This window comes from Bufo gargarizans, unplaced genomic scaffold (genome assembly GCF_014858855.1).
Source record: "Bufo gargarizans isolate SCDJY-AF-19 unplaced genomic scaffold, ASM1485885v1 fragScaff_scaffold_703_pilon:::fragment_2:::debris, whole genome shotgun sequence".
Classification (NCBI taxonomy): domain Eukaryota; kingdom Metazoa; phylum Chordata; class Amphibia; order Anura; family Bufonidae; genus Bufo; species Bufo gargarizans.
The window spans coordinates 646,355-674,243 of record NW_025334170.1 but is presented as its reverse complement, the minus strand read 5'-3'; the positions used below and the strand labels follow the sequence as shown (position 1 = coordinate 674,243).

At 39.9% G+C, this 27,889-nt stretch overlaps 1 protein-coding gene across 1 annotated transcript in view; it reads left to right on the top strand.

The window, feature by feature from the left end:
* MYL10 (myosin light chain 10) overlaps positions 1-27,077 on the top strand; it is a 55,911-nt gene extending 28,834 nt beyond the window's left edge. Inside the window, exons 4-7 of the mRNA XM_044273506.1 lie at positions 3,282-3,386; positions 19,120-19,198; positions 23,800-23,848; positions 26,870-27,077. Coding sequence (XP_044129441.1) covers positions 3,282-3,386; positions 19,120-19,198; positions 23,800-23,848; positions 26,870-26,968 — 332 coding nt within the window. The 3' untranslated portion in view covers positions 26,969-27,077. The remainder of the gene's footprint in view (positions 1-3,281; positions 3,387-19,119; positions 19,199-23,799; positions 23,849-26,869) is intronic.
* The last annotated feature ends 812 nt before the right edge of the window (positions 27,078-27,889 follow it).

Genomic DNA, 27,889 nt, shown 5'->3' with positions numbered 1-27,889 from the left:
CATCAGTATGTGATTGGTGGGGGTTTGACACCCAGCACCCCTTCTAATGAGCTGTTTGAAGAGGCCGCAGTGCTCTGGGGAGCACCACAGTCCCCTCACAACTTAGCAGGCACAGCAACTCCATTGGACTGTTCTTGGTATTGCAGCTCAGCCCCATTCACATTGAATAGGATTCAGCTGCGTCTAGGACATGTGATCAGTGGATATGAGGTCACTGTCCTAGCTGATCGTCGTGGGTGCAGGGAGTCGAACCCTCACCAATTACATACTGATGACCTATTCTACAACTCCTATAAGTTTCTTTTACATGTGGCAGAAAATCTTTGCAACTGAAAATCTGCTCCAGTCATCTGAGTGGGGTTGTTTTAGTGGGAAGCACATGGATTTCTGCAAGCCTCAATCAGATCAATGGAGCTGGTTTTCTGCAGCAAATTTTCTGCTACATGTGAATGCACCCTCAAGATTTTCCAAAAATAGTTCTCCATATATGCTAGGTACAATATGTACAATATGCCTTGCCCCCATCCCCAGTATTACAATGTGTCAGTCTCCCTCCGGTACATCAGCCTATATAGTGTCAAAGGCTTTTAAACATTCAAAAACAGAGTTTAATTCTTAGCTGTGTTTCCATTCTCAGATAAAGCTCATTAGTTTAATGTGAAATTCATGTAGATTCATGCTCTAACCAAACAAAGTACATGGCTTATACAGTACCTATTTTATGTCAGCATTTGCCTGCAGACAGTCTTATAAGCAGACAAATATTAACCCCTTCCTAACCAAGAAATTTTCCATTTTTGCGTTTTGATTTTTTACTCCCAACCTTCCCAGAGCCATAACGTTTTTTATTTTTCCATTCACATAGCTATATTAGGGCTTGCTTTTTGTGGGACAAGTTGTACTTTCTAATGTTTCAGATTTAATAATCCATATGGTATAGTAGAGCCCGCATAAAATATATAAAATGAAAACTAGAATGCAATTTCTCCACAGTTTATGGGTTTTTGTTTTTACGGCATTTCATATGCAGTGACTGACCTGTTATCTTCAATCTCTGGTCCAGTATAATTTCAAGGATACTACATTTTTATAGTTTTTCTTGTGTTTTAATACTTGGGAAAAAAAACTCATTTTTTTCTTTGCATCACCATATTCTAACCCTCATTAACTTTTTCATATTTATGTCTATGAATTTTTTTTTTTAGTGGGACGATCTATCCTTTTTATTTATACCATTTTGGAGAGTGTATGATATTTTTATCAATTTTTATTATTTTTCTTAGGTGGTGAAACAACAAACAAACTCAGCAAATTGTCAATTTTCTTTTTACAATGTTCACAGGATACAGGATAAATACATTTATATACTTCAGGTATTTAGGGACGCAGTAATGCCTATGATTTTTTTTATTATTATTGTTTTACCTCATTATCTCATTCTCCATATTTAAAATAAATATAAATAAAACAATACAAAAATAAAATCATAGGCATTACTGCTTCCCTAAATACCTGAAGTATATAAATGTATTTATCCTGTATCCTGTGAACATTGTAACAAGAAAATTGATTGAAATTTTTATATTTTAAATATTTTTTTACATTTTTAAAAACTTTAGAATTTATTTTTTTCACTTTTGTAAAGTTCCCCTAGGAATCTTTGGAATTACCCTTGCAGTCTAATGGAAGATTTACTATGTTCCTAGGAACATCGCTGTGGCAGGCCTCTGATACTTCAGAGGGCTGTAGGATGCCATAGCAACCAAACAGCACCGTAGATCTTGGAGAGAGGTAGCCGCTAAAAGCTTCTTGGGAAAGCTCTCTCAGATGCAGTGGTCATAACTGACCACAGCATGTGTGGAGTTAAAAGTAACAATAACGCCAATCACAGACATTGCCTCTGGTTGTCTGCTGTGTAGAACAGCAGAAACCTGCTGGCTATGGTGACTGCTCAGCTCCTGAGCAGGTTCCATCTTTAAAGACCTCACATCTGCCATACATGTCAGTTCACTGCTGATGTTCGGTGAAGATGTTATCTGTTAGTGTAAAGTAGATGTAGAATTTGGATAACAATAATATATAGTGTTGGAAACCTAAAATTTTCTTTTTTCTGGACAATGTATCAAAAAATTACTGACAGACAATATTTTTTACAGACAAATTGGAAAACCAGAAAGAATGATAAAGGTTATAAGTAATATGTGTCTATAGCTCAATGCATTGATATAAAAGTATTAGCAGTCTTTAGTGTGAGCCGTAAAATGATAATTACATTCATAATGATCTTCAACCACCAGCCTCAAAAAAACTTCACGAACACTGGAAAAAGTGGTCTATTTTTATGTACTGTCCAGGAATATATGGACAGTTGGCAACCCTGGCATGATGGCTCTATTGTTTTCTTGATAGGCCTAGATAAATATGTCCACAGAACAGCACTGCATTTATCAGTGTAATGTGTGATAATTTATTTGAGTAAATCAATCGCCCACTCTCTGTCCGCCATGCTAAAAGTCCAAACAAAGGAGGAAGTTAAAGAGACAAGACAGGAAGTGGAAGACATGGAGTTACCTAAGTTTGTTGTGTGTAAATTCAACTTACTCCTCCTTTGACAAGCAAGAGATTGTCAGAAAGGAACACTTCCTTCCCGACAATAGCTTGGTACATTGTTAAAGGGGCCTTAACAGTATGTAGTTAGTTCCAGCATGCTATCTTTTAAAATGTTAAAGTAAATGATTTGGGGCTTTGCATTTAAAAAAATAGAGATACTTTTAAAGGCAATTTATTTTAGACGTACCATGCCACTGAAAATTAAAAAGATTATGCCATGATTGATGTAAAATGAAAATCAGACATCATATAGTACATGACAATCTCTTTCTAACAAAGCTAGAACGAGCCCTGTACCTCACATGGATCCAGGGATCTCCCCATTCATTGCTCCAATTGCTCTGCTAGATTTATTTAAGGCTGGCATCTCGGGATGTGCGTCCCTTCTGCTGCAGTTCAGGGGACATGTACTTTCTACTGCAGCTCTCTCCCCCCAGCTGTCATAACTTATATGCCCTGTTAAACAGATCGACAGACCCCAACCAATGAGATGTTGATGACCTATCCTGGTGAAACAATCTCATGAAACAGGACAACCCCTTTAATGACAGATATACTGTAGGTTTGCAGCATACATTTAGTGGCACACAGGGCTAAATGTGATGTGAATTTAGCCTTAGAAAAGTACTAAGCTGGATATAATTCTTACTCATTCTTTTATTTTTATTCAGGTCGTATCAATGTAAAGAGTGAAGAACTGGATGACATGGTGAAGGAAGCACCTGGGCCTATTAATTTTACTATCTTCCTTACAATGTTTGGTGAAAAACTTAAAGGTACGACCATAAGCATACAAAAGACAATGCTAAGTGGGTCAGATTTAGGAAAATGCTTGAATGCATACCCAGGATTAATTCTATAAGTAAACTATCGATAAAATACGTCTGAACATGAATTGGTTTTATAAGGGATTGTTTGAGATAGGACTTGCTGAAACAAGTAAGGAAGCATCTACATGATGCCCCATGCCAAAGTGGTAGACGACATAAGCAAATTATAGTATCTGACTGCCATGTGCCCTTCCAATATCTTTGATACTTACCGGTAATTACAGATAACATGTATAACAATGCATTACACAATTATTTATGGATCTGTTTCTTGACTGATTTTGCATCAGGTAATGTAGACTTCTAAGAATTTAACCTTACTTATGTGCATGCAACCTTCTAAAACATTTGGTAGGACAAGTCCATAGCTTTACATTATATTATGAATGCATATTACAAGACACTCAGAACCATCAAGTACAGACCAAGATTTACTCTAAATTCACAGTTTCTCTAGTGGCCCTTAGATCACCTGATGTCATTGATAGATGTCTACAGCCTGAAAGTAGCATATGGCACCACTCCAAAAGAAAAATAAATTCTTTGTTCAGGTCATTCCTTGGGTTTGCATTTTTTTCAGATTATACCTGTGGTGTCTTCTGACATAAAGCCTGAAGATTATGAAAGGAATCCCAATAATATTGGGTATATTCTTTAAGGAACACAAAACTTTTCTTTGGTCCTATCTTCTCGTATTACAGTTAAAACTGAGAAATATAGAAAAGAATCTTATCTATATTTCTCAAGAGCTCAGCCATGTTTCCCTGCTCCTCACAGTCCTGGGATAAGCTGTAGGACAAGTAGTTGGAGCAGGAACCTCCCTGCTGTCTAATCAGCAGTAATACAAAAAAAACTGCCCCCTCAGTTGGTCTTAGGCTGGGTTCAGACCTGAGCGTTTTACATCGCATTCCTACACGCTGTAAAACGCTCAACAGGCAAGAACCAATGATTCCCTATGGAAATGGTTCTCACCTGAGCGTTTTACAGCGCGTAAAACGCCCAACGCCCCAAGAAGTACAAGGAGCTTCTTTGGGGCGTCTTGTCGCGCGTTCCCGTGCATAGACTTCCGGGAACGCACGACAATGGGCGTTCGCATACTACCGGAGCCGGGTATGTGAGACACCGGAGAATCGCGCATACACAGCGCTCAGGTCAGTACGCTCAGGTCTGAACCGGCTGTTAAACTGAAGATAGAACAGATCAACAGGTGATGAACTCCTTTATTCTCTGCAGGATTTCTACAAGGCTGGATAGAAAGTGCTGCAGACTGACAAATAGTGAGACCAAATATAATTATTTTTCTTGGATTTTCCAGGAATAGAAAAGCATGGTTGTTTTCTTTTTTAAATAAAAAAAAAAAACGGTGCCACAACTATGTACAGGTTGTGTGTGGTATTGCAGATCAGTCCTATTCACTTCAATAGAGGTGAGCTGCAATACTAGGGATGGACAGTTGTGGCACTGATTTTGGAAGAAAGCAGCCATGTTTTACTAATTCTGGACAACTCATGAATCTGAAAAACATCAACCACCTGTCTATGTGGGAGAGTTATATCAGAAATATATAGCTCTGGCTACTATAAAGAAATAAACCAGCTCATGAAAATAGCATAAAATAGCATAAAAGGTGAAGATTCACTTTGAGCTGGCCATACACATTACAGCAAATTATTGTAGTGAGGATGATCGGGCATTGGGTTGGATTATAACATTTCCATCCTTTCTAACCGCAGGGAATATGATGTAGCCCCCTTTCAATGTTAAATGGATTGTCTCACGTGGAACATTAGTGGCATATTGCTAGGATATGCCAGCAATGTCATGTAGGTGCGGTTTCCACCTCTGGGATCTAAATTTATCTCTAGAACAGAGCATCCACAATTCGGAAGATCGCACTGCAACATATGCAGCCGCTCTCCATTCATTTCTATGGGAGCACTGAAAATAGCAGCGTTCAAAAGTCCCATAGAAATGATCGCAAGCATAGTCACCACTCCATTCACTTTTATGGAATTGCCAGAAATAGCTGTGACTATGCTCGGCTATTTTCAGCATACCCATACAAATGAATAGAAGGCAGCCGTGCATGTGCAGTGCACTCTCCTGAACTTTGGGAGCTCTATTCTAGAGATAGTTGCAGGTCCCTGAGGTGGGGCTCGCACCCAACTGACATTGGTGATGTATTCTAGCAATATGCCACCAATGTTCCAGGTGATGAACCATTCTTTAAATGCACAAGATCCGTGCATTATATTCTATGATACCACAAGATGATGTTTCCAATATCTAGTCATAATTTCAGGCCCAAACTATGTGCATTTAAAACTTGGCTTAGATGACTATATGGTTGTCTCCACTGTGTGGGGATGTTGGCATTTCTTAGATGAATGCTCGGGTTATTCATATACTGTGATGACCACTATGGCTCTGAAGCACAGACAGGTGTTTTTGGTTCAATCCAGCTTTGTCAATTCTGAATTAAATGTAAGAAGCTTGTTGTATAATCTTCTTACATGATTTAACACAGATCATTAGCTGGCTTCAGAATTGGCAGTGATTTCTTTAAAGCAGGAGGAAGAGATGTCATTTAGAAAGGATAACAAATTTAATTATAATATGCATATTGTTTAATACCTCTTGAAGTCTACGTGCTCATAAAAATGTTCATAGTCAATACGGAAAAAATAATGACAACCATAATGGCATATGCAGAGTCCTTGTACAATGAAGAACTATAAAACTCTGTTGACCGTGGCTGCGGAAATATTATATGGTTATTGCTGGATATTTATGTCAGTGAGAGAAATACAATGAACAGCGCTCAGGACAATTTACTACTAGAAGGAGACACCAGGTAATTGACAGTGGGGATATTTAGCTGTAGTGGCACACTATGTGGACACTATGTGGGTATCTCCTCCAGTGCAGCTTATGAAAACATGCCACAGGGGGTTGGTTTTATAAATATGGAGTTTGGCCCAAGTACCATATTTTTCAATGTATTTATTCCAGGAAATATGCATGATAAGTCTGCCCTAAAATATTTGCTTCTTCTTGCCATTAGGAGCCATAACACTTCTACAGTTGCAAAATATTTGCTTCTGCTTGCTTTTGGAGACCTTTACACTTCTATAGCTGCAAGATTTTTGCTTCTTCTTGCCTTTAGGAGCCACCACACTTCAACAAATGCAACATATTTGCTTCTTTTTGCCTTTAGGAGCCATAACACTTCTACAGTTGCAAAATATTTGCTTCTGCTTGCTTTTCGGGACCTTTACACTTCTACAGCTGCAAGATTTTTGCTTCTTCTTGCCTTTAGGAGCCACCACACTTCCACAAATGCAACATATTTGCTTCTTTTTGCCTTTAGGAGACACCACACTTCCACAAATGCAACATATTTGCTTCTTTTTGCCTTTAGGAGCATCCACACTTTTACAAATGCTAAATATTTGCTTCTTCTACATTTCTACAAACAATATTTGCTTGCCTTTAGGAACTACCACATTTCCAACAAATGCAAAATATTTGCTTCTTCTTGACTTTAGGAGCCTTCACACTTCTACAAATGCTAAATATTTGCTTCTTCTTGACTTTAGGAGGCTCTACACTTCTACAGACAAAAACAAAACAAAACATTTGCTTCTTGCCTTTAGGAGCCACCACACTTCTACAGTTGCAAAATATTTGCTTCTGCTTGCTCTTTGGGACCTTTAGGCTGGGTTCAGACCTGAGCGTTTTACAGTGCGTTCCTACGCGCTGTAAAACGCTCAACAGGCAAGAACCAATGATTCCCTACGGGAATGGTTCTCACCTGAGCGTTTTACAGCGCGTACGATCGCGCTGTAAAACGCCCGACGCCCCAAGAAGTACATGAGCTTCTTTGGGGCGTCTTGTCGCGCGTTTCCGTACATAGACTTCCGGGAACGCGCAACAATGGGCGTTCGCTTGTCTCTGTATGCGCGATTGCAAACACTGGTACAATCGCGCATACAGAGCGCTCCATCGCGAACGCTCAGGTCTGAACCCAGCGTTACACTTCTATAGCGGCAAGATTTTTGCTTCTTCTTGCCTTTAGGAGCCACCACACTTCCACAAAGGCTAAATATTTGCTTCTTTTTGCCTTTAGGGGCATCCACACTTCTACAAATGCTAAATATTTGCTTCTTCTACATTTCTACTAACACAAAATATTTGCTTGCCTTTAGGAACTACCACATTTCCAACAAATGCTAAATATTTGCTTCTTCTTGACTTCTAGGAGGTTCTACACTTCTACAGACAAAAACAAAGCAAAACATTTGCTTCTTGCTTTTAGGAGTGACCACATTTCCACAATTGCAAAATGCTTGCTTTTTCTTGCTTTTAGGAGCCTCCACACATCCACAAATGCTAAATATTTGCTTCTTGCCTTTAGGCACCACCACACTTCTACAAATGTTGACTAATGTTCAGCCCATTATTTTTTTTTGTTTACTTCCTGCACAGTTTTGAAAATATTTCAGCTTTCCTGAAAGCGGTCACCAAAGCAATGTCTGCTGTTGTCAAAACAACAGATTTTCCTTTACTGGGTTTCAACATGACCATATCATCTCTTGCCAAGGTCATAATGGTACCACAGAGATAACATTGAACAGGTTTGCGCCCCTGGGGTACCAGGATAATGACCTCTATTATAATTGACCATTGCCAATCACTCCCCTTGGATCGGGCTGTCATTTTCATTGTATTGTTCCTTTCAAGTGAGTAGGGCTGAGTTTTTAATGACGAGATTAGAAGAACAAAGCATATGTCTTTGCAGGTCTGAAGAACAAAAGAAAATTACTGAACTGGTGAAAACTCTATCACATGACTATGTCTAGAACAATATAGTGACAAGATTTTGGGTCTTAGGAATTCTCAGAACATGTGGAGAACAGCATTTATTTATTTCTTGCACAGAATTATCTGGTTCATCTGATTAAACTCTAGTAAATGTTAGTGAGTTGGAACTTCCTGGGTCGTATAATAATCAGTGTGCCTTAAAGAGCACCTTGGAGGAGGCATTATTTTAAGCAGTAGGATCAACACTACCAGACAGTAAGGGCTCTTGCAGACGAGTGTTTTTGTCACTGTGGATTACCTCCAGGGTTGGACCACCAATGAGGTCAGGTGAGGCGATCGCCTCAGGCAGCACCAGGTAGGGGCAAGAGGGGGTCAGCGGAAGGGCCATGGGCAATAGGGTTTAGGTTAAGAAATCAGCATGGGGCTGGCGCTGTATCAGTTTTTGCCTCCAGAAAGGGTAGGTGCATCCCTGGGTACCTGCCATGCAAAAGGTTGAAAAGCACTACTTTAGAGCATCTATTAAGTTGAGTTAGTAACTGCTCTGTTATGTATCCGCTCTTTTTTGGTGGAATACAGAACTTTTCTTTCTACAAGAAGTAATAGATAACTGACGGAATGCTTCTTTTTTTAACATGATAAGTCAATGATGCATGCAAATGGAATATATTTTGTTTGCATATGTCATTCCATTCTATTAATGGATACATTTTTTCCCCTTTTTCTGTTCTTCTAATGGATCAGAAGAATGGAAACCTCAATGCAGACGTGAATAAGGCCATACTTAAAGAACTAGTATTATATCTAGAGATGAGTGAAGTATTTAAAAATTCTATTCTGCTGCTTCGCTGAATTTTACAAAAAAAATCCACTTTGTGACAAATTACTTGTCACAAAGCGCTTTTTATGGTAAGTAGTGGCTGCAATGACAGGGAGCGGCGATTGTGCCTCCCTCCTCATTGTTCCCCTCAGCTGCCGCGTTCATACATGATCACAACATCTGATATAAATAAAAGAGTGTAAAAGAGTGATCCATTTGCTCCCGTCGCCATCTTGCATGAAGGTCTGACGTGCGTCATCTTGTGTGGCCCAAGATGATGTCATCATGCTGGCCGGGGTGGTGACGTCATAAGTCACCGCGCACGGGATTTGAACCGAGATCTTCAAGCAAGACAGCGGCGGGCAGGTAGGTATTATTTTTATTTTTTTACACTATTTCAGGTTAAATCTATTTGCTACCGCGAAGCACGAGGAAATTTGGCTTTGCGGAGAATCAATTTTATCCTATTTGTGGACTTCGATTCGCTCATCCCTAATTATATTGTTTATATCTTACATTTGCTAGCTCTCTTTCAAGGTCAGGATGAATCTTTTTGTTCTTGTAGTTTAATACTGGTTTACCTTCTATTAAGACAATGGTTTCAAAAATATCTGAAATTTTTAATTTTCTTTACATTAAACGAACAGTAACTGATACAGGAAAGATTGAGAGCTTCCGTAATAATAAGAGTTATCTCAAATGCTCGTATCTATTTATGTAGTATTAACTGCTTGATGTTTTCTATTGAGTGCTAGAAAAATGCATTTGCAGCTTGCGGAGAAAATAACGTTGACACACATGAAAAGGAGCACTTTATTTACCAACTAATCAATAAAGGATGAGTTATATGTGACATTGTTTCAGACAAAGCCTGAAGAAATAGTGAGAGACAAATGTAGAACACTGCATGAAATGGTGGGAACCCAAGCTTTGTGAAATGCCTCATGTTTGCCACCGGCAGTATGATTGACAATAGGGAACTGAGCGTAAAGAGATATTGATTGAAAAGGAAAGACGCTCAGTGATCCCTTGAAGGCACATAGCACACAATCTTCCAACTACAATAATGCATCTCTCTGCCCTTAAGTATATTTCAGGAGATTTTTATTTCCTTTATCGACAGTCTGCTCAAGTGAAACTTAAGTGATGCACTTGGATATTGAACAAGTAAATCCCAAGGAAAATGCATTTGCTTTATTGACTAAGCATAAAAAAAAGAGCTGAATAAATATGTAACAAATAATACAGCAGATAAAGCGTAGAGGAATATTAATTGTTAGCCATGGAAATAGAGCATATGCGGCACATGGGGTTTGCAGAGATTTCAGTCAATAAATCCAATGCTATAATATTCAATTATGATGCCCCTTTCTCCTACCTTTTTCTACCTAGATAAAGTTCCAATTTACACCTAATGCTGCTAAAATTATTGCTGTAAAAACCTCTGCTGCCTGTCTTCTAGTACTAGAACTGAATTATCCAATTTTACTTGCTTATTGGGCTATTTTTAAAGGAACAGCACATGTTAAATTAATATACTGTATTATGCCTACTGCAGGCTCTGATGGGGTGGTCATAGGTTAGACTAGGGCAGGGGTAGGCATACTAGGCAACCTCCGCCTCCCAGCTGTTGTGAAACTACAACTGCCAGTATACATACTTGCTCTGCTTTTCTAAGAACTCTCATAGAAATGAATATAGCATGCTGGGAATTATAGTTTCACAACAGCTGGGAGCCGGAGGTTGCCTACCCCTGGACTAGGGCCTCATGACGACTTTGGTTGCACCATCCATACTTGGGCATCATAGATGTGACCTTGAGGGCAACTTTGATTCAACTTGGTTACACATCTTTTCCCTCTCAATTTTTTGTTGTTGCAAAGTATGGAACTTTTGGGCCATGACAAGTTGCAGAAACTTATATAACAAATTGTTTAACTTAAGGCTTTTCTACGGGAACATTTTTGGATTTTCATGGTTAGCAAACCACAGAGGGTGTTGTCAAGGTGGACCTTTTTTTTACCCATTCATGCCATATAGGGATCTGGAATTTGCTATCGGGACTAGTGATGAGCGGCAGGTGCCATATTCGATTTCGACGAAATTCGCGAATATTCGATAGAATATTCGTTTTATATTCGTCGAAATCGAATATTCGTCATTATTCTTGTTATCGCGATTAATATGCGATTTAAATAATCGAATTTCGATTTTAACTTAAAGGCTACTCTCCTATTGAAATCGCAATTCGATTTTTTCAAGTTATAATAATCGAATTTCGATTTTAACTTAGCACTGCTATATGCCATATTAGTTAGCCTAATATGGCATATAGCAGTGCTAAGTTAAAATCGAAATTCGATTATTATAACTTGAAAAAATCGAATTGCGATTTCAACGTAATTCTCAAATCCGACAGTACATTCTAGTATATGGAGTCGTTCCCATGGTGATGGGGACGCTCCATAAGCATGGAATATGGCTTCAATGGCTTGGTAGAATTAGCGAATTGACGAATATATTCGTTATATTCCACAAAACGAATATAACGAATGTATTCGTCATATTCCACAAAACGAATATAACGAATGTATTCGTCATATATCACAAAACGAAGATAACGAAGTATTCTGCATCTTCATTTTAGCTACCTATTCATAAACTTCGCTAATTCTAGCAATGATATAGGAAAGTTGACTATAGAGACAGCTAAGTATAATTCGCTATGCGATTATATGACTGCTTTTTTTTATAAATAGTATAATTATAATAATTATCAGGTATTATAATTATTCTATTTATTTAAAAAAAAGCAGTAATATAATCGCATATCGAATTAAACTTAGCTGTCCAGTCAGTGCCCGTTGCCGCTTCTACCGACTTCCATGCTCATGGAGCGTCCCCATCACCATGGGAACATCTCCATATACTAGAATGTACTGTCGGATTTGAGAATTACGTTGAAATCGCAATTCGATTTTTTCAAGTTATAATAGTCGAATTTCGATTTTAACTTAGCACTGCTATATGCCATATTAGTTAGCCTAATATGGCATATAGCAGTGCTAAGTTAAAATCGAAATTCGATTATTATAACTTGAAAAAATCGAATTGCGATTTCAACGTAATTCTCAAATCCGACAGTACATTCTAGTATATGGAGATGTTCCCATGGTGATGGGGACGCTCCATGAGCATGGAAGTCGGCAGAAGCGGCAACGGGCACTGACTGGAGCAGCCAGGAAGCCAGGAATCCAAAGGACAGGTAAGAACAACTTTAGGGAAGTGGGAAAGAAAAAAATATAACAATAAAAAAAAAAAAAAAAAAAACGAATATTCGAAATATCGAATTTATATCACTATATTCGAAATATTCGCGAATTAGCGAAGTGCCGATATTCGCGAAAAAAATTCGATATTCGAATATTCGCGCTCAACACTAATCGGGACTACCAAGCTGCTAACTAGAAATAGTCTCTGCTCATAGGCTGTTGACCCAGGCAGGTTAAGAGACTCCGGTGTGTGGAACCAAGAAGAAGAAGAAGAAAAAGAAGAAGAAAATCCCTTTATTGTCCCTCAGTGGGGAAATTTTGGCATAACAGCAGCAATCACATTCACAACAGGAGCAAAAAAAGAGTAATTAGAAATTACAGAGTAAAATACAAGAAAAACATAACACAGAATTTGCTTAAAAAATTCACTACTGGGTTTCTGGGAACAGTGGTGGTTATAAATCCTAACCACTGCTGGGAGGAAGGACCTCCGATAACATTCCTTCGTGCATCTAGTATGCAGCAGTCTAACACTGAAGGAGCTCTCCAGCTCCACAACAGCTTTGTGCATGGGGTGGGAGACATTGTCTAACAATTATGTTCATTTTGCTAGAGTTCTTCTGTCACCCACCTCCTGCACTGGATCAAGGGGACAACCTAGGACAGAGCTGGCCTTCATAATGAGCTTATCTAATCTCTGTCTCTCAGCCAATAGATAAGCTGCTCCCCCAACAAACCACACCATAGAATATGGCTGATGCCACCACTAAGTCAAAGAAGGTCTTTAGAAGTGTCCCCTGCACCACAAAGGACCTCAGTCTCCTCTACAGATAGAGTCTGCTCTGACCCTTTTTTAATAGAGCATCAGTGTTATGGCTCCAGTCCAGTTTGTTGTTCAGATGAACACCCAGGTACTTATAAGAGTCCACCACCTCAATGTTTGTTCCCTGTATATTCACTGGAACCAAAGCAGAGGGCCTGTGTCTGCTGAAATCCACCACCAGCTCCTTGGTTTTGCCCGCGTTGATCTGAAGCTGGTTCTGCTGACACCAGTCCACAAAATCCTGTGTCCCCTGTCTGTACTTTGAGTCGTCCTCACTTGTGATAAGGCTAACTATGGCAGAGTCATCAGAGAACTTATGTAGGTGGCAGCCTGGGGAGTTGATGGAGAAGTCTGCAGTGTAGAGAGTGAAGAGGAACAGAGCCAGCACAGTTCCCTGTGTTGCCCCTGTACTGCAGATCAGCTTGAGATTTAACAAACTGTGGGCATTCTGTGAGGTAATCAAGTACATCCAATGTGACATGTGGTGGTCCACTCCTGCCATCTCCAGCTTGTCCCTCATAAGTCCAGGTTGGATGGTGTTAAAAGCACTGGAGAAATAAAAAAACATGATCCTCACAGTGCTTCCAAGGGGGCAGGCAAAAGCTTAGTTAGGGAACATGATGAGATCAGGACAGGCAGAGTTTGTTCAATAAGGTATTCAGGTAATAGGCAGAAAAAGGTTTAATCCGGTAAATAGACAGAGGTTGGGTAGAGGAGGTCAGAACAATTCAACAGCACACCTTTGCAGGACTAGACAAGCTAGGAACCTATAGCTCAGGCATCTGCCAAGAGGCAGGTGCCTTATATACCCCATAAAATGCTGTCATTGGATGGAAACAGATGAGCTCGTGCTTGGTCTGGTCCTTTAATAGCCGGGGAATGCATGTGTACCCAAGGGAACAAGCACCACTCTACCTATGCACCAAGTTGTCTAGGTACAACATAGTGAATCGGTTTTGCAATTTGAATTAGTTCTTGCAATTTTGACAAAGGAAACAACTTGATATTGTTACAAGCTGAGGGTTCTAGATTTAATATGGGACTATTGGTAATGGACGCAATCTGAATTCATGTACCATTATGCAAGATAGTTAACACTGTGCTTATTATTTCATTATGATTCTAAATATCCAGTATTTTTTAAGGCAGATATAGTCACCCCAGCCTGCGGTACCTGGAGAAAATCCATTGCCTACTCCCTGCAGCTCCATTCCAGCTTTCTGGCTCTCTTCACTTGTCTTTCGGCCCCATCTGTAAACTTCTGGATGGAGGGGACCCCTTGTGTCAAGTGGCATGTCACTGTTGGGTCTTGTGCTGCATGAGGACACATTACCACTGAGGCCTGCCATTGGCTGCTGTAGTTCACATAACCCTGTCCATCCGGAAATTTACAGATGGAGATATGGAACAGGTGAGTATGGATTTTTCCATAGACTAGATTGGATATTTTTAAAGCAGAAAACCCTTAAAATTTTAATGTTTGTACCCCCTCCTGGTATTAATGATGGCTGACCAGCTCAACAGGCTAGTGAATAGGCAGAAGCAATGTGTCATTATAGGAAGCAGTATAGTGGTAGTGCTTAGCTGTAATAACAGTACTGTAGCCCATTAAGTGCCCAATGACAGACTTTTAGTGCTGTTATTGCTGATAACTAGTTTATATCTGTTTGGCTGTAGCAGTTTTCAGAAATATCAGTTATATCTTTTCCAGAAACACAGTACTTTTCATTTACAGCTGCAATTTACTACCAATGCTATACCATTAAAATAACTGAAAATATATAGGACATACATTTTTGCAATAAACATTCACACAAAAAAAAAAAAGAACCTAGAAAGTCACAATCTAGGAATGGGTTCTGACCACCTTCTTCCTCTCATATGCAGCTGAACTAGAAGTGCCTGTAGCTCATATGAATGTCATCACTGACAGTGCTGGACTTCAACAAAAGCAAATTAGTAGTTAAAAGGATACTTCAAGGAGTAATTTTTAAACATATTGTTCATAGAAAACATAATTTTTGCTATTTCATTCCTTAAAAGTTATGCCATTAAAATTAAAAACAAAATATTGTTCTTCTTTAGCAGAGCTCAGAGAGATATAAAGCTCTAAAAGGGACAGGAGAATTATATCAGTTTCTGACACTGCTGCAAAGGGAAGAGATTATCTCCAGTATAATCCCATTATAATAGTAGGTAGCAGATTGGAATGACTGACAGAATGACAGCTATTTTGTTCTCTTGATAGGCCTAGATAAACATATAATAAATAGGACTTCCAAGCCAGTATTTTATAATCAGACTAATCATCAAACCACTAAGAAACCCTGCGGCCGTAGAGGAATCCTGTTATGGATTCTGGTATAACGAAATAAAACGGAAGCCTTTAAGAGTCATTCCGTTTTGATCCATCATAAAAGAAGTCTATGGTCATGTGTAACGGATCTTTCTGGTTTCTGTTATGCAAGACGAAAAACAAAGTCCTGCATAACGGAAACCAGATGGATCCTTTATGCTTGGCCATAGACTTCTATTATGACAGATCAAAACAGAATGCCTCTAAAAGGCCTCCATTTTGCATTCCGTCATATAATTCCGATATATTCCGTTATAATGGAATCCATAACAGGATTCCTCCAGTGCCTGAGCGCCGTACCCGAACCCAATTTGTGGCATTGGGGGTTGGGGTGCCGTTTCAGTTTTTGCCTCAGGCAGCAGAAAGGCTAGGTGCACCCCTGGCTGGTGGTCATATCGTGATTCAACTGTATATAAAGACTAGGACTGTGGCGATCAGGAACAGTTGAGCTTGGCAAAATTACAGTCTGAAATGACTCTAAAATCAGCTCCAAATTAGTTTTTTTCAGAGTCTGGACCCAGGGGAAGGTGCATTGACATTCTGGTGGGCTAGTCTGAATGACAAGCATTTAGATGCCTAAAGCAGTTTTGTTTGTAATGCCAGTTAGTAACTATTTTGAATTTGTCAAATGATATAATGATATGATTAGTGTTGAGCGAATCGAACCTGACAAAGTAGAATTCGATCCGAATTTCAGGGAAAATGTTATTCTCCACAAAGCTAAATTTCCTCGTGCTTTGTGGCAATGAATTGATTTTCCCTGAATGGCAGTAAAAAATAAATAAATAAATGAATTATACTTGCATCATTCGTTTGAGCTCGAAGAGCCGGCCTGCACCATCTTGATTGAAGATCAGGCGTGAAATCCCGTGTACAGTGACGTCATGATGGCAGCGGCTGGCTCTTCGCAATTAAATGGATGAGGGTAAGTATGATTTTTTTTTACTTTTTAAAAATGTTACACTGTAATATTAATGTCAGATGCCACGATCAGCTATGAACGTGGCATCTGATGGGTACAATGTACAATCACAAAAGTAATTTAAGTAACATTGCCCCCCCCCCCCCCCCACAAACAGCATCACAGTTTAAACTACAACCAACACATTTTATGAACTTTATACTTTACAAAACTATACATGACCTCTTTAGTGAAAACTATAATTAATTAGATCCAAATAAGGCAAATTCTATTGCTTATTCTGTATTGGGATGAATAATGGCTGCTGCAATCATTTGTCCCCATAGAGATTCATAGTTTATTTGCAGCACTTTCCTGTTTAAACAGGATGATGTGCTGCTAACAAGCAATGATTTTATAAGCTGCATAAAAAATGGATCACCCAGCTAACAAGCATTTTGCTTGTTTTTTGGGTGTTCAATGGCATATTTAGACCAGGCCATTATTGGAAACAAGCAATTGTAGGAACATGCATAATTGGCCCAATGATGTGGTTATGCAACTGGGCCCCCAGGTTGTCTCCACTGCTTCTGATCTGGATTATTGGTAACAACGTCTGTGCTTGTAGCTGAAGGTAATTAGCAGGTGATTTTCTCGAATTATTAACATATAGATGTACTGTATGCGATAGTAGAGTTTTTGTTGGATCAATTCGAAAATAATTAGCAGTAACATGATCTTATTAAAGGGGTTTTCCAGTCTGTAGATATTGATGACTTACCCTCAGCATAGGTCATCAATATGTGATTGGTGGAGTCTGACACCCAACACCACCTCCGATCAGCTGTTTACAGCAACTGTAGGCTCTGGAAACAACACAATAGAAAGAGCCAGAAGTAAAAGGCTCTGGACACTGTAGTGCCTGTGTCTGGGTACTGGAGCTCAGGTCACATTCAAGTGAATGGATAGGTCATCAATATCTACAGATTGGAAAACCTTTAATAAGATCATGGTACTGCTAATTTTTTTCTAATTGATGTGATTATTCATATATACCTAGCGTGTGACCCTTTTTATGCTTATTGTACACCCAATTGTTATTTTTCTTTAGAGGTTTTCCAACTGTTTTGTACTGATGACCAATCCTCGGGATAGGTTATCAATATCTGATCGCTGGTGGTCCAACACTAGGGACCGATCAGCTATTTGAGAAGACAACCTAGAGCAGTTGTTTAAAAATGAAAAATTATGGAAGATGGATCTCAGTCCTAAGTTGACAAAAAAAAGGTTTGCAATGTGGTCTTCTAGGCTGGAGAGACAGAATCTATCTAACAAAAACAATAGGCCAGGCATGTCCAAACTGCAGCCCTCCAGCTGTTGCAAAACTACAACTCCCAGCATGCCCTAATAGCTGTAAGCTATCCATGCATGCTGGGAGTTGTAGTTTTGCAACAGCTGGAGGGCTGCAGTTTGGACATGCCTGGCCTATTGTTTTTGTTAGATAGATTCTGTCTCTCCAAACAACTGCTCTAGGTTGTCTCCTCAAATAGCTGATCGGTCCCTAGTGTTGGACCACCAGCGATCAGATATTGATAACCTATCCCGAGGAGGGCCGCACTTTGGACATGCCTGCAATAGGTGAACTGGGAATAGCCCATGGAATAGCCTACAGTAACCGTGGATGCATACTCGAATTCTACGTGTGTACTGGTTGACTTCCATAGTCTGGACAAGAAGAAGCCAAGTAGCAGTGAAACTCTGGTTGGAAACATGCATTGAGCAGAGGGAAGCCAAAAGGAGGGCCAATAACACACAGAAGAATGAATGGCTAAAAGCAGCCTTCAAAAAATTCATAAAGTAATAAAGTAGATACTTTTCCACTACAGTATATGTGTATACACTGCAGTTTTCAATGTAGATGAAGTAGCCTTCACAGTTTATTTGCTATTATTTTATCTATGGCCTACAGCAGGGATCAGCAATAGCTCTGGAACTCCAGCTGTTCTGAAACTACAACTCCCAGAATCCTCCTTTCTCTTCTGTGGGAGTCACAAGAACAGCCGAGTAGGTTTGCATGCTGAGAGTTGTGGTTTCACAGCAGCTGGAGTGCCGAAGGTTGCTGATCCCTGGCCTACAGAATAATCTTAGTATGACATACTGTATCTGTTACGCAGTATTATGATATATTTTTACATTATTTCTATATGACTAAGATTGACAGGTAATTGTTTCTATACATTATGGCTATTACAACTCTAACAAATTGGCATCTTAAGAAACCATTTAACTCTACAGCTGCCTTTTACACACATATCAATACCCAGCAAAAAAAAGTAATAATGGTATTGCCCTCCAGGTAACAAACAGAGTGACTGGAAATATTGAGTGAGACATCAATGATGGGGCTGTCTAATAAGTTCATTTCACTCCTTGCTTCTTGACAGCTTTCCCCCAGGCCCTGCCACTCTTTTAGTAATTTAAAGTTTGCAAGGTGCTAAAGTCATTTCTGGTTGCGGACTCTTTAGGCTGGGCCAAATCGGACAGAAGAGCATTTAGTCAAAGATAACTCATTTCTTAAGACATCTGGGGAGAGTGATAGATATGGAACTGACTAGCTTCACGTTAAAATGATGTGAACACATGTGAACATGTGAGACATATGTTTCATGAATTATGTTTATTGTAGGCACAGACCCAGAAGAAACCATCTTAAATGCTTTCAAGATTTTTGATCCTGATGGTAAAGGTCATATAAAAGCAGATTAGTAAGTATGCAATGTTTACTACATGATGCAAATGAATCAGTAACCATAAATGTATTTTCTTTTATACTAATACAAAGTATTACAAGTAAATACCTTTATTTTAAGTATTTTATGTGGATATTTAAATAAATTAAGTAATGTGGAAATTTAAGTCAGAAATATGACAACTAGGGCTCATTCAAACCACCAAAAATCCCAACCCAGCTGCGGATCTAATGACCCAAAATACCAGCATGCTAAAGTTCCCTGGTACTGTTTGAGTCATTAGACTTGCAACAGTTGCTAATACGTGGGTGCATTAAGGTTGTCTGGATGGAATTTAGGTAATATAACCTAGGTTATTGTGAAAAGCAACAGTAATGAACCCTTTAGTTTGCAAGTTCCTGACTAAGAACCAGCGTAGATAAAGGTTACTATATGACTTAGGGTTACCTGGATCAGATAAAAGCACCTGTATCGCCATCATTTTTCTAATGATAATTGGAATATAACCATTAACAGATTGTTATGCATTTTGAATAGTGACTAAAGGCCAAGTTGGAAGATTTATATTTTCTTTAAAAGACTCTGTCAGCAGTTTTGACTATGCTAAACTGCTGAATGCGCTAGTTTGGGGCTAGTCAGAGCAGTACTGATATACCTATTGTGAAGCTTTTATCATCAGGAGTAGTGAGAATATGAACTTTTATTCTGCCAGATTCTGCTTCATGGGTTTTCAGGAGGCAGAGCTTCACCAAGAAGTGGTCTCTATTAGAGATGAGCGAATCAAAGCTGACAAAATTTAATTTGATCAGAATTTCAGGAAAACTTTGATTTGCAACGTGGAAAAAAAAGACAGAAAAAATTGTGTATAAGTGCAGGGAAAGGATAGTAATCATTTCACAGCATCTTAGTGCAGGGAGAGACGTCAGAAGGCTCTAGGGACATTAATAGGAAAGTTATTTACAAGTGAAGGGAAAGATTATTTGGGGATCTAAATAGTCATTAGACAGCTCTGTCATTGCAACTTTTTGTTATTGGGCTTGTAAGTGTTATGTTGAAAAGCCTTTAGTGGCTTATATCTTAGTATCTTATTCAGTACCACAAGAAAGATTTCAGTAAAAAAATTAAAAATATATACGCACTGCAACGTTGCAGTTATTTCTGGTGAAAGCGTATAGGGGCGGATTTCAGTAAAAAAAATATATATATACGGGTATACATATACATATATATATATATATATATATATACAGGTCCTTCTTAAAAAATTAGCATATTGTGATAAAGTTCATTATTTTCTGTAATGTACTGATAAACATTAGACTTTCATATATTTTTGATTCATTACACACAACTGAAGTAGTTCAAGCCTTTTATTGTTTTAATATTGATGGCATACAGCTCATGAAAACCCAAAATTCCTATCTCAAAATATTAGCATATCATGAAAAGGTTCTCTAAACGAGCTATTAACCTAATCATCTGAATCAACTAATTAACTATAAACACCTGCAAAAGATTCCTGAGGCTTTTAAAAACTCCCAGCCTGGTTCATTACTCAAAACCGCAATCATGGGTAAGACTGCCGACCTGACTGCTGTCCAGAAGGCCATCATTGACACCCTCAAGCAAGAGGGTAAGACACAGAAAGAAATTTCTGAACGAATAGGCTGTTCCAGGAGTGCTGTATCAAGGCACCTTAGTGGGAAAGTCTGTGGGAAGGAAAAGGTGTGGCAGAAAACGCTGCACAACGAGAAGAGGTGACCGGACCCTGAGGAATATTGTGGAGAAGTACCGATTTCAGACCTTGGGGGACCTGCGGAAGTAGTGGACTGAGTCTTGAGTAGAAACATCCAGAGCCACCGTGTACAAGCGTGTGCAGGAAATGGGCTACAGGTGCCGCATTCCCCAGGTCAAGCCACTTTTGAACCAGAAACAGCGGCAGAAGCGCCTGACCTGGGCTACAAAGGAGCAGCACTGGACTGTTGCTCAGTGGTCCAAAGTACTTTTTTCAGATGAAAGCAAATTTTGCATGTCATTTGGAAATCAAGGTGCCAGAGTCTGGAGGAAGACTGGGGAGAAGGAATGCCAAAATGCCTGAAGTCCAGTGTCAAGTACCCACAGTCAGTGATGGTCTGGGGTGCCATGTCAGCTGCTGGTGTTGGTCCACTGTGTTTTATCAAGGGCAGGGTCAATGCAGCTAGCTATCAGGAGATTTTGGAGCACTTCATGCTTCCATCTGCTGAAAAGCTTTATGGAGATGAGGATTTAATTTTTCAGCACGACCTGGCACCTGCTCACAGTGCCAAAACCACTGGTAAATGGTTTACTGACCATGGTATTACTGTGGTCAATTGGCCTGCCAACTCTCCTGACCTGAACCCCATAGATAATCTGTGGGATATTGGGAAGAGAAAGTTGAGAGACGCAAGACCCAACACTCTGGATGAGCTTAAGGCGGCTATCGAAGCATTCTGGGCCTCCATAACATCTCAGCAGTGCCACAGGCTGATTGCCTCCATGCCACGCCGCATTGAAGCAGTCATTTCTGCAAAAGGATTCCCGACCAAGTACTGAGTGCATAACTGAACATAAGTATTTAAAGGTTGACTTTTTTTGTATTAAAAACACTTTTCTTTTATTGGTCGGATGAAATATGCTAATTTTTGGAGATAGGAATTTGGGGTTTTCATGAGCTGTATGCCAAAATCATCAATATTAAAACAATAAAAGGTTTGAACTACTTCAGTTGTGTGTAATGAATCTAAAATATATGAAAGTCAAATGTTTATCAGTACATTACAGAAAATAATGAACTTTATCACAATATGCTAATTGTTTTTGAAGGACCTGTATATATATATACACTGCACTGTTGCAGTTATTTCTGGTGAAAGCATATAGGGGTGTATTTCAGTAAAAATAAATATATATATGCACTGCACTGTTGCAGTTATTTCTGTTGAAAGCATATAGGGGCGTATTTGAGTAAAAAAAGAAAAATATATACGCACTGCACTGTTGCAGTTATTTCTGGTGAAAGCATATAGGGGCGTATTTCACTACAACAGGAAAAATATATTCTCATTTCACTTCTGCAGTAACTTCTGGTGAAAGCGTATAGGGGCGTATTTCAGTAACAAAAGTAAAATATATAAGCACTGCATTGTTGCAGTTATTTCTGGTGAAAGCGTATAGGGGCATATTTCAGTACAGCAAGAAAAATATATACGCACTTCACTCTTTACGTTTTTTCTGGTCAAAGCGTATAGGGTTGTATTTCAGTACTACTAGAAAAATATACGCACTTCATTTGAGGAATATGGATTGTCATTTGATTCACCTTTTGGCATGTACACAGTCAGTGTACATGCAAAATATGTTCTCACCCCCCAGCCATCTGCTGTCAGATATAAAGCCCCCAGGGGTCCAGGCTTCAAGGAGGCCCCAGGTGGATAAAGTCACTCCTCAACCAGACAGTTTGGAGGCAAGCTAATCCTGCAGGAAAACCCCCAGCAGGAGGTCTCAGCCGTTGCCCAGGATCAATGATACCTCCCAGACATGTTGGTACCTAGATTTCATAAGGAATTATGAATCGTCCGTCCATTCCAGGCATAATTCGGTTATCTTTTTGCGATCCTGGGGTAAAGCCAAACATCCACGTGGTCCTGGCTTGATACTAGGATGCCCGGGAGGGGAAATATACATATCTCCCCACAGAAACCAAATAACGGTACCATGCTTGGACTCTAGTTGTAGCCGGAACCCAGGTGGATCAATTAGGCCCGGAACCACCTTCCTGCGACATTCTGGTCTGGGGCTATGAGCCCTAAGGTGTTTTATAGGTCATTTGCTGCCAGCACCAGAGAAGGAGGGGTGGACCCTTCACAGAGGCGGGGAGGGGAGCGGCCAGCTACAGGTCATAAGCCCATGCAAGCCAGCGGGCGGGGTCTTTTTCTGAAGTGGGTCACATTGTGCCAATGTGTTTGGAGAGACCGGGAACCAGCTGACATCCGGGTGCATGCATCCTCATTCTCCTCAATCAATGGTTGGGCATTGCTTGGTACTTAAGGCACCTTCCCCTAGGGGAGGGTGCCAGAACTTTAGGTATTCTAGCTTGCTAGCCCTAGTTAAGGTGTGTTTTTATGTTTGTCTGCCTGTGTACCAGGCTCTGCCTGTTTACCGACTCCGACCCCCCGACCTTCCTGTGTTGACTACTGCCTTTTTACGGTATTGACCCTTAGCTGCCTGCTCTGACCTTGGACTTGTTTCATGGATACGCACAAACGCTGCTTGCCCTGGCCTCTGTCTGTTTCCTGACCATGAGCATTGCCTATTCTCTTGATGCTTCACACCAATGTCTTTGACCCTTGTAGGTCAGCTGCCATCTAGACTATTGCAAGACTATTCCAATAGGTAGTGAAGACTAGATTTCTGTATAGGGTTTAAAGGGTGAAAACCAGGAGAGTGTCAGGTTAAGGATGTTAAGTCTAAACCGAAGTGAAACCAATTAGTTGGCGCAGTGGTTCCACACACCCTGTCCGTTACACAATTGTACTGAAAAGCCATGTTTTTTTTCCATATTTCTGATAATCTGATTTGTCTTTTTTATGTTCCAGTATCAGAGAAATGCTCACAACTCAAGCGGATAGATTTAGCCAGGAAGAGGTATGATTCTCTTTTGGTTTTATTATTTGGCATATTTTATTAATGGATCTACCACTAGATAAAGAATAGCCCATGAATCATCTATTGTGATGCCATAGATCTCTTGTTTACAAAACCAACATTTCTATTCAAAACACTCATATAACTCTTAAATATACTATGTAATAGAACAGTATAATATACTATAGAGTATACTATAATATATTTTATAGTAGTGGGCAGATTTACTTATTGAAAGGATAGATCATCAGTAGTAAAAAGGTACAGAACCCCTTTTAAATAACACGCCCCTTCTGCTAAGCTAAACTCAAAACAGGAGAGAAGAGCACACTGGTTTGATTTCTAAATTGGTAAAAAAACTTGATGTAGCCTGAAGCGCTAGCAATGTGCCAAATGTTAGCCTATTTTATGGAAAGGTCCAAGTGTAATCAGATTAGTAAATTTATCCAATTGAATTTTAAATGCTGTCACAAACCCAAAAGCACTCTATAACTGAGTAACCTTGACCAGAGTTTTTATAACACGGAGTTAAAAGGGGTTTCCAGGATATTGATGGCCTATCCTCAGGACAGACACCCAGTACCCTCACTGGTTAGCTGTTTGGTGCAGCTTCCGGCGCTAGAAACTATACATTGAATGGAAGGCTCTGTCCACTGTGTAGGGTTTGATGTGTATGTGCTGCAGCTCAGCTTCATTCACTTAAGTGGTAGCTGAGCTGGCAGTACCCTGGCATGCCCACTACATTATGCGCATAGTTTCCAGGGCGAGCGTCTTGTCGCATCTTCCCTTTACCACTTTCTAAAACAACATCAAAGATAATCTCTTAATATATCTTCTGCCCCAATGTGCAGTAAACATGTGTATAGTACATCTTCCTTACATACTGTGTTGCCCAGTGTCCCTAACTACGGTATTATAGAAATAATAGTGTCAGAACTATAGTTACCCCCAAAACAAGAGTGCCACATAGACAATGCCTCTGAAAACTGTTGTGCCAGATATTGCCCCCAAATATAATAGTGTCAAACAGATAGCTTCCTTATATTGTGCCCCAGATGTTATCTGTGGCCCAGATCATAATACTATACCATACAGCAAAGTGCCCCCCTTTGTGGGCCACAAAGTAATAGCGTCACCTTTTGTACCCCAAACAAATTTGTGTGTATAAAATGTGCACCAATAGAAATCTGCACCAAAATTGCACAAAATAAACACAGAAATCCGCAACACGGTTTTGTTGCATTTTTTGAGCCGTTTTTGGTGGGGATTTGATACAGATTTCTGTGTTTGTGAAATCCACACACATGAAAAAAAAAAGAATACAATATGCACATAAGAAAATAGCAAAGGGTGAGATTTATCAAAACTGGTGCAAAGGAAAACTGGCTTAGTTGCCCATAGCAACCAATTAGATTTCACCACAGCTCCATTGGAAATTGAAAGGTGAAATTGGATTGGTTGCTATGGGCAACTAAACGAGTTTTCCTTTACTCAAGGTGTACATGAGATTTGTCTAATCTCCTAGACTTTGCTAGTACTGTATTACCCTGTGGTTTTTCCACACAAAATCCGAGCGGAAGAACCATGCGCAACCCACAATGTGTGCAGCCACCCTAATTGCCAAACACAGTAACATAGTTTATAAGGCTGAAAAAAGACATCTGTCCATCCAGTTCAGCCTGTTATCCTGCAAGTTGATCAGTTATAACATATCTGACCTGGCCTACGGCTAACCTCCGGCACGCCAGCTGTGGTGAAACTATGACTCCCAGCATGCTCCATTATTTCTATGGAGTTCTGAGTACAGCAAAGCAAGTGTACATCTTGGGAGTCATAGTTTTACCACAGCTGGAGTGCCGGAGGTTAGCCATCACATAGATAATGTCAGGAGTTTATGGATCTTTGCTTTAACATAGGTTTCAGCTGTATCCGTGCCCTGTGGACATGAATGCAGTTGAAATTTGTGCTTCTTCAGGATCTGGCACACCAGTGCCCTTTCCTTTAGGGAATGGAGGATCTGGCCAATTGCTCAGTTTTCTCCTCACAATGCCAGCCCCGCTTGTTGGCATTTCTCTCTTGGGCACTCAGCACCCAAGGCACATGTCTCACCAGTCTATCACTAGTTATGCCCCTGATGCAAACAGGCAAGCCAAGTTTTGGACTGTGCATCTAAAGAAATGCACTATACTACATATGTATTAACCATGATTTAAAGGGTTTCTACCACCTCATTTGGACCTAATTAGCTGTCAGATACTAGCAATCTGCTAGTGTCTGCTCTACCTAACCATGCTATTCTAAGACCTTTGTGTGCAGCCGTTACACTAAAAAAACTTGGCCTGCACCGATTACGTCAGAGTGCTCCGAGGAACAGACGATGCCCGTAATCGGCGCAGGCGCAGTGGAGATGCCGGCGCAGGGAGCGGTCAGACAGTCACTGCGCCTACGCCGAATACAGACGCACACGGTGCAGGCGCGAGAATTTGGCCTATGGATGAGATGGAGGCTGGCAATCTAGAGTAGATGGGCGAGCTTGAGGGACGAGCGGGGCGGAATGCAGGGTGGGTAGACGGAGCCTCAAGGTGCTGAAAAGATGCCCCCATAGCACCTAGAGGCTGTTGTTTTTTTAGTGTAACAGCTGCACACAAAGGTCTTAGAATAGCATGGTTAGGTAGAGCAGACACTAGCAGATCGCTAGTGTCTGACAGCTAATTAGGTCCAAATGAGGTGGTAGAAACCCTTTAATACATGTTGTTTTTTGATGAAGATGCAGGACACTCATGATGATGAGTAGAATTCTTCTAGCATGGGAGACAGTAAACTTTGATTGCATGGACAATAAAACTGGTGCCAGAGAGATATTTCTTTGAACAATGGAACACAAGCAATATTTGCCAGCTTCACACATGTGTCCCACATTGGATGGGATTGCACAATTGAAGTAGCAGAAATCACGAAAACCATATATTATAAAGATTTTACTGAGTTTTAACGTAACCTTATTTCACATTTATCTCCTAGATCAGCCAGATGTTTAAATCATTCCGTCCAGATGTTGCTGGTAACCTGGATTACAAGAATCTATGTTATGTTATCACCCATGGTGAAGAGAAAGACTAGGAGTAATAAGGAGATCTAGAACAACTCATCATCATGGAGACCAGATTTATTCCGATGATCAAAGTGCCTCATCAGTTGTCTAAATAATAAAAAGAAATATTTACTTCCAGAGGTTGATTTGTATCTGTTCTCATGGTTTCTGCTCGTCAGATCAACATCAAAGCTGGCTATACATTTCAGACAACGATCAGCTTTATAACAGCCGATCAGTTGTCTGAGGGATCGTTTGTATATCTGATACCACCATCAACATGCCAGACTAAACTGGCTGACCGGGGAGTCAGTTTTAAAAAAAGCTTACTCCCTGTTCCTTGATCGCAGTCGCAAATGATAGGCCGAACAGTTTAGTCCAACAATGTTTCTAGCATGGCTGATTTAATCTTTGGCAGACAAGAGTCTGCCTTTGGCCATCAGATGAAAGTTGGCTGAAAACGTCTAAAATCATCTATTCCAGTTAACTTTTATCTGAAGTATGGCCAGCATAACAAGCAATGTAAAACACTATTGTTTTCTTGCAAATTGCTAATTTTCTTTACTCATTTTAGTGGAGCATATGAAAGAAGTGCATGCTGTAGTATCAAGTCTCCAGATGTGGGGAGTTATAGCTGCCTTCATTGACTTTATTGCTACATAAATACTTCCTGGATTAGCAAGGTAAATAAAGGTTATGGTTTTGCATAAATTGGGTCATTTTTGGCACTCTGAGCATAGAGTAATTAGCTTCAATATTGCCAAGTTCTCTAATGGTATTATGCTGTATTAATAGCTTAATACATTCTGCTCTATCTATATAGAATGGGTCATCCAGCCTTTAGTAAGGGATAGCCTATCTTCAGGAGCCATCAGTAGCTTATCGGTGGGGGTCTGACACTCTGCACCCCGCCAATCAGCTGTTTGGTGTAGATTCTTCAATGGTGTCAG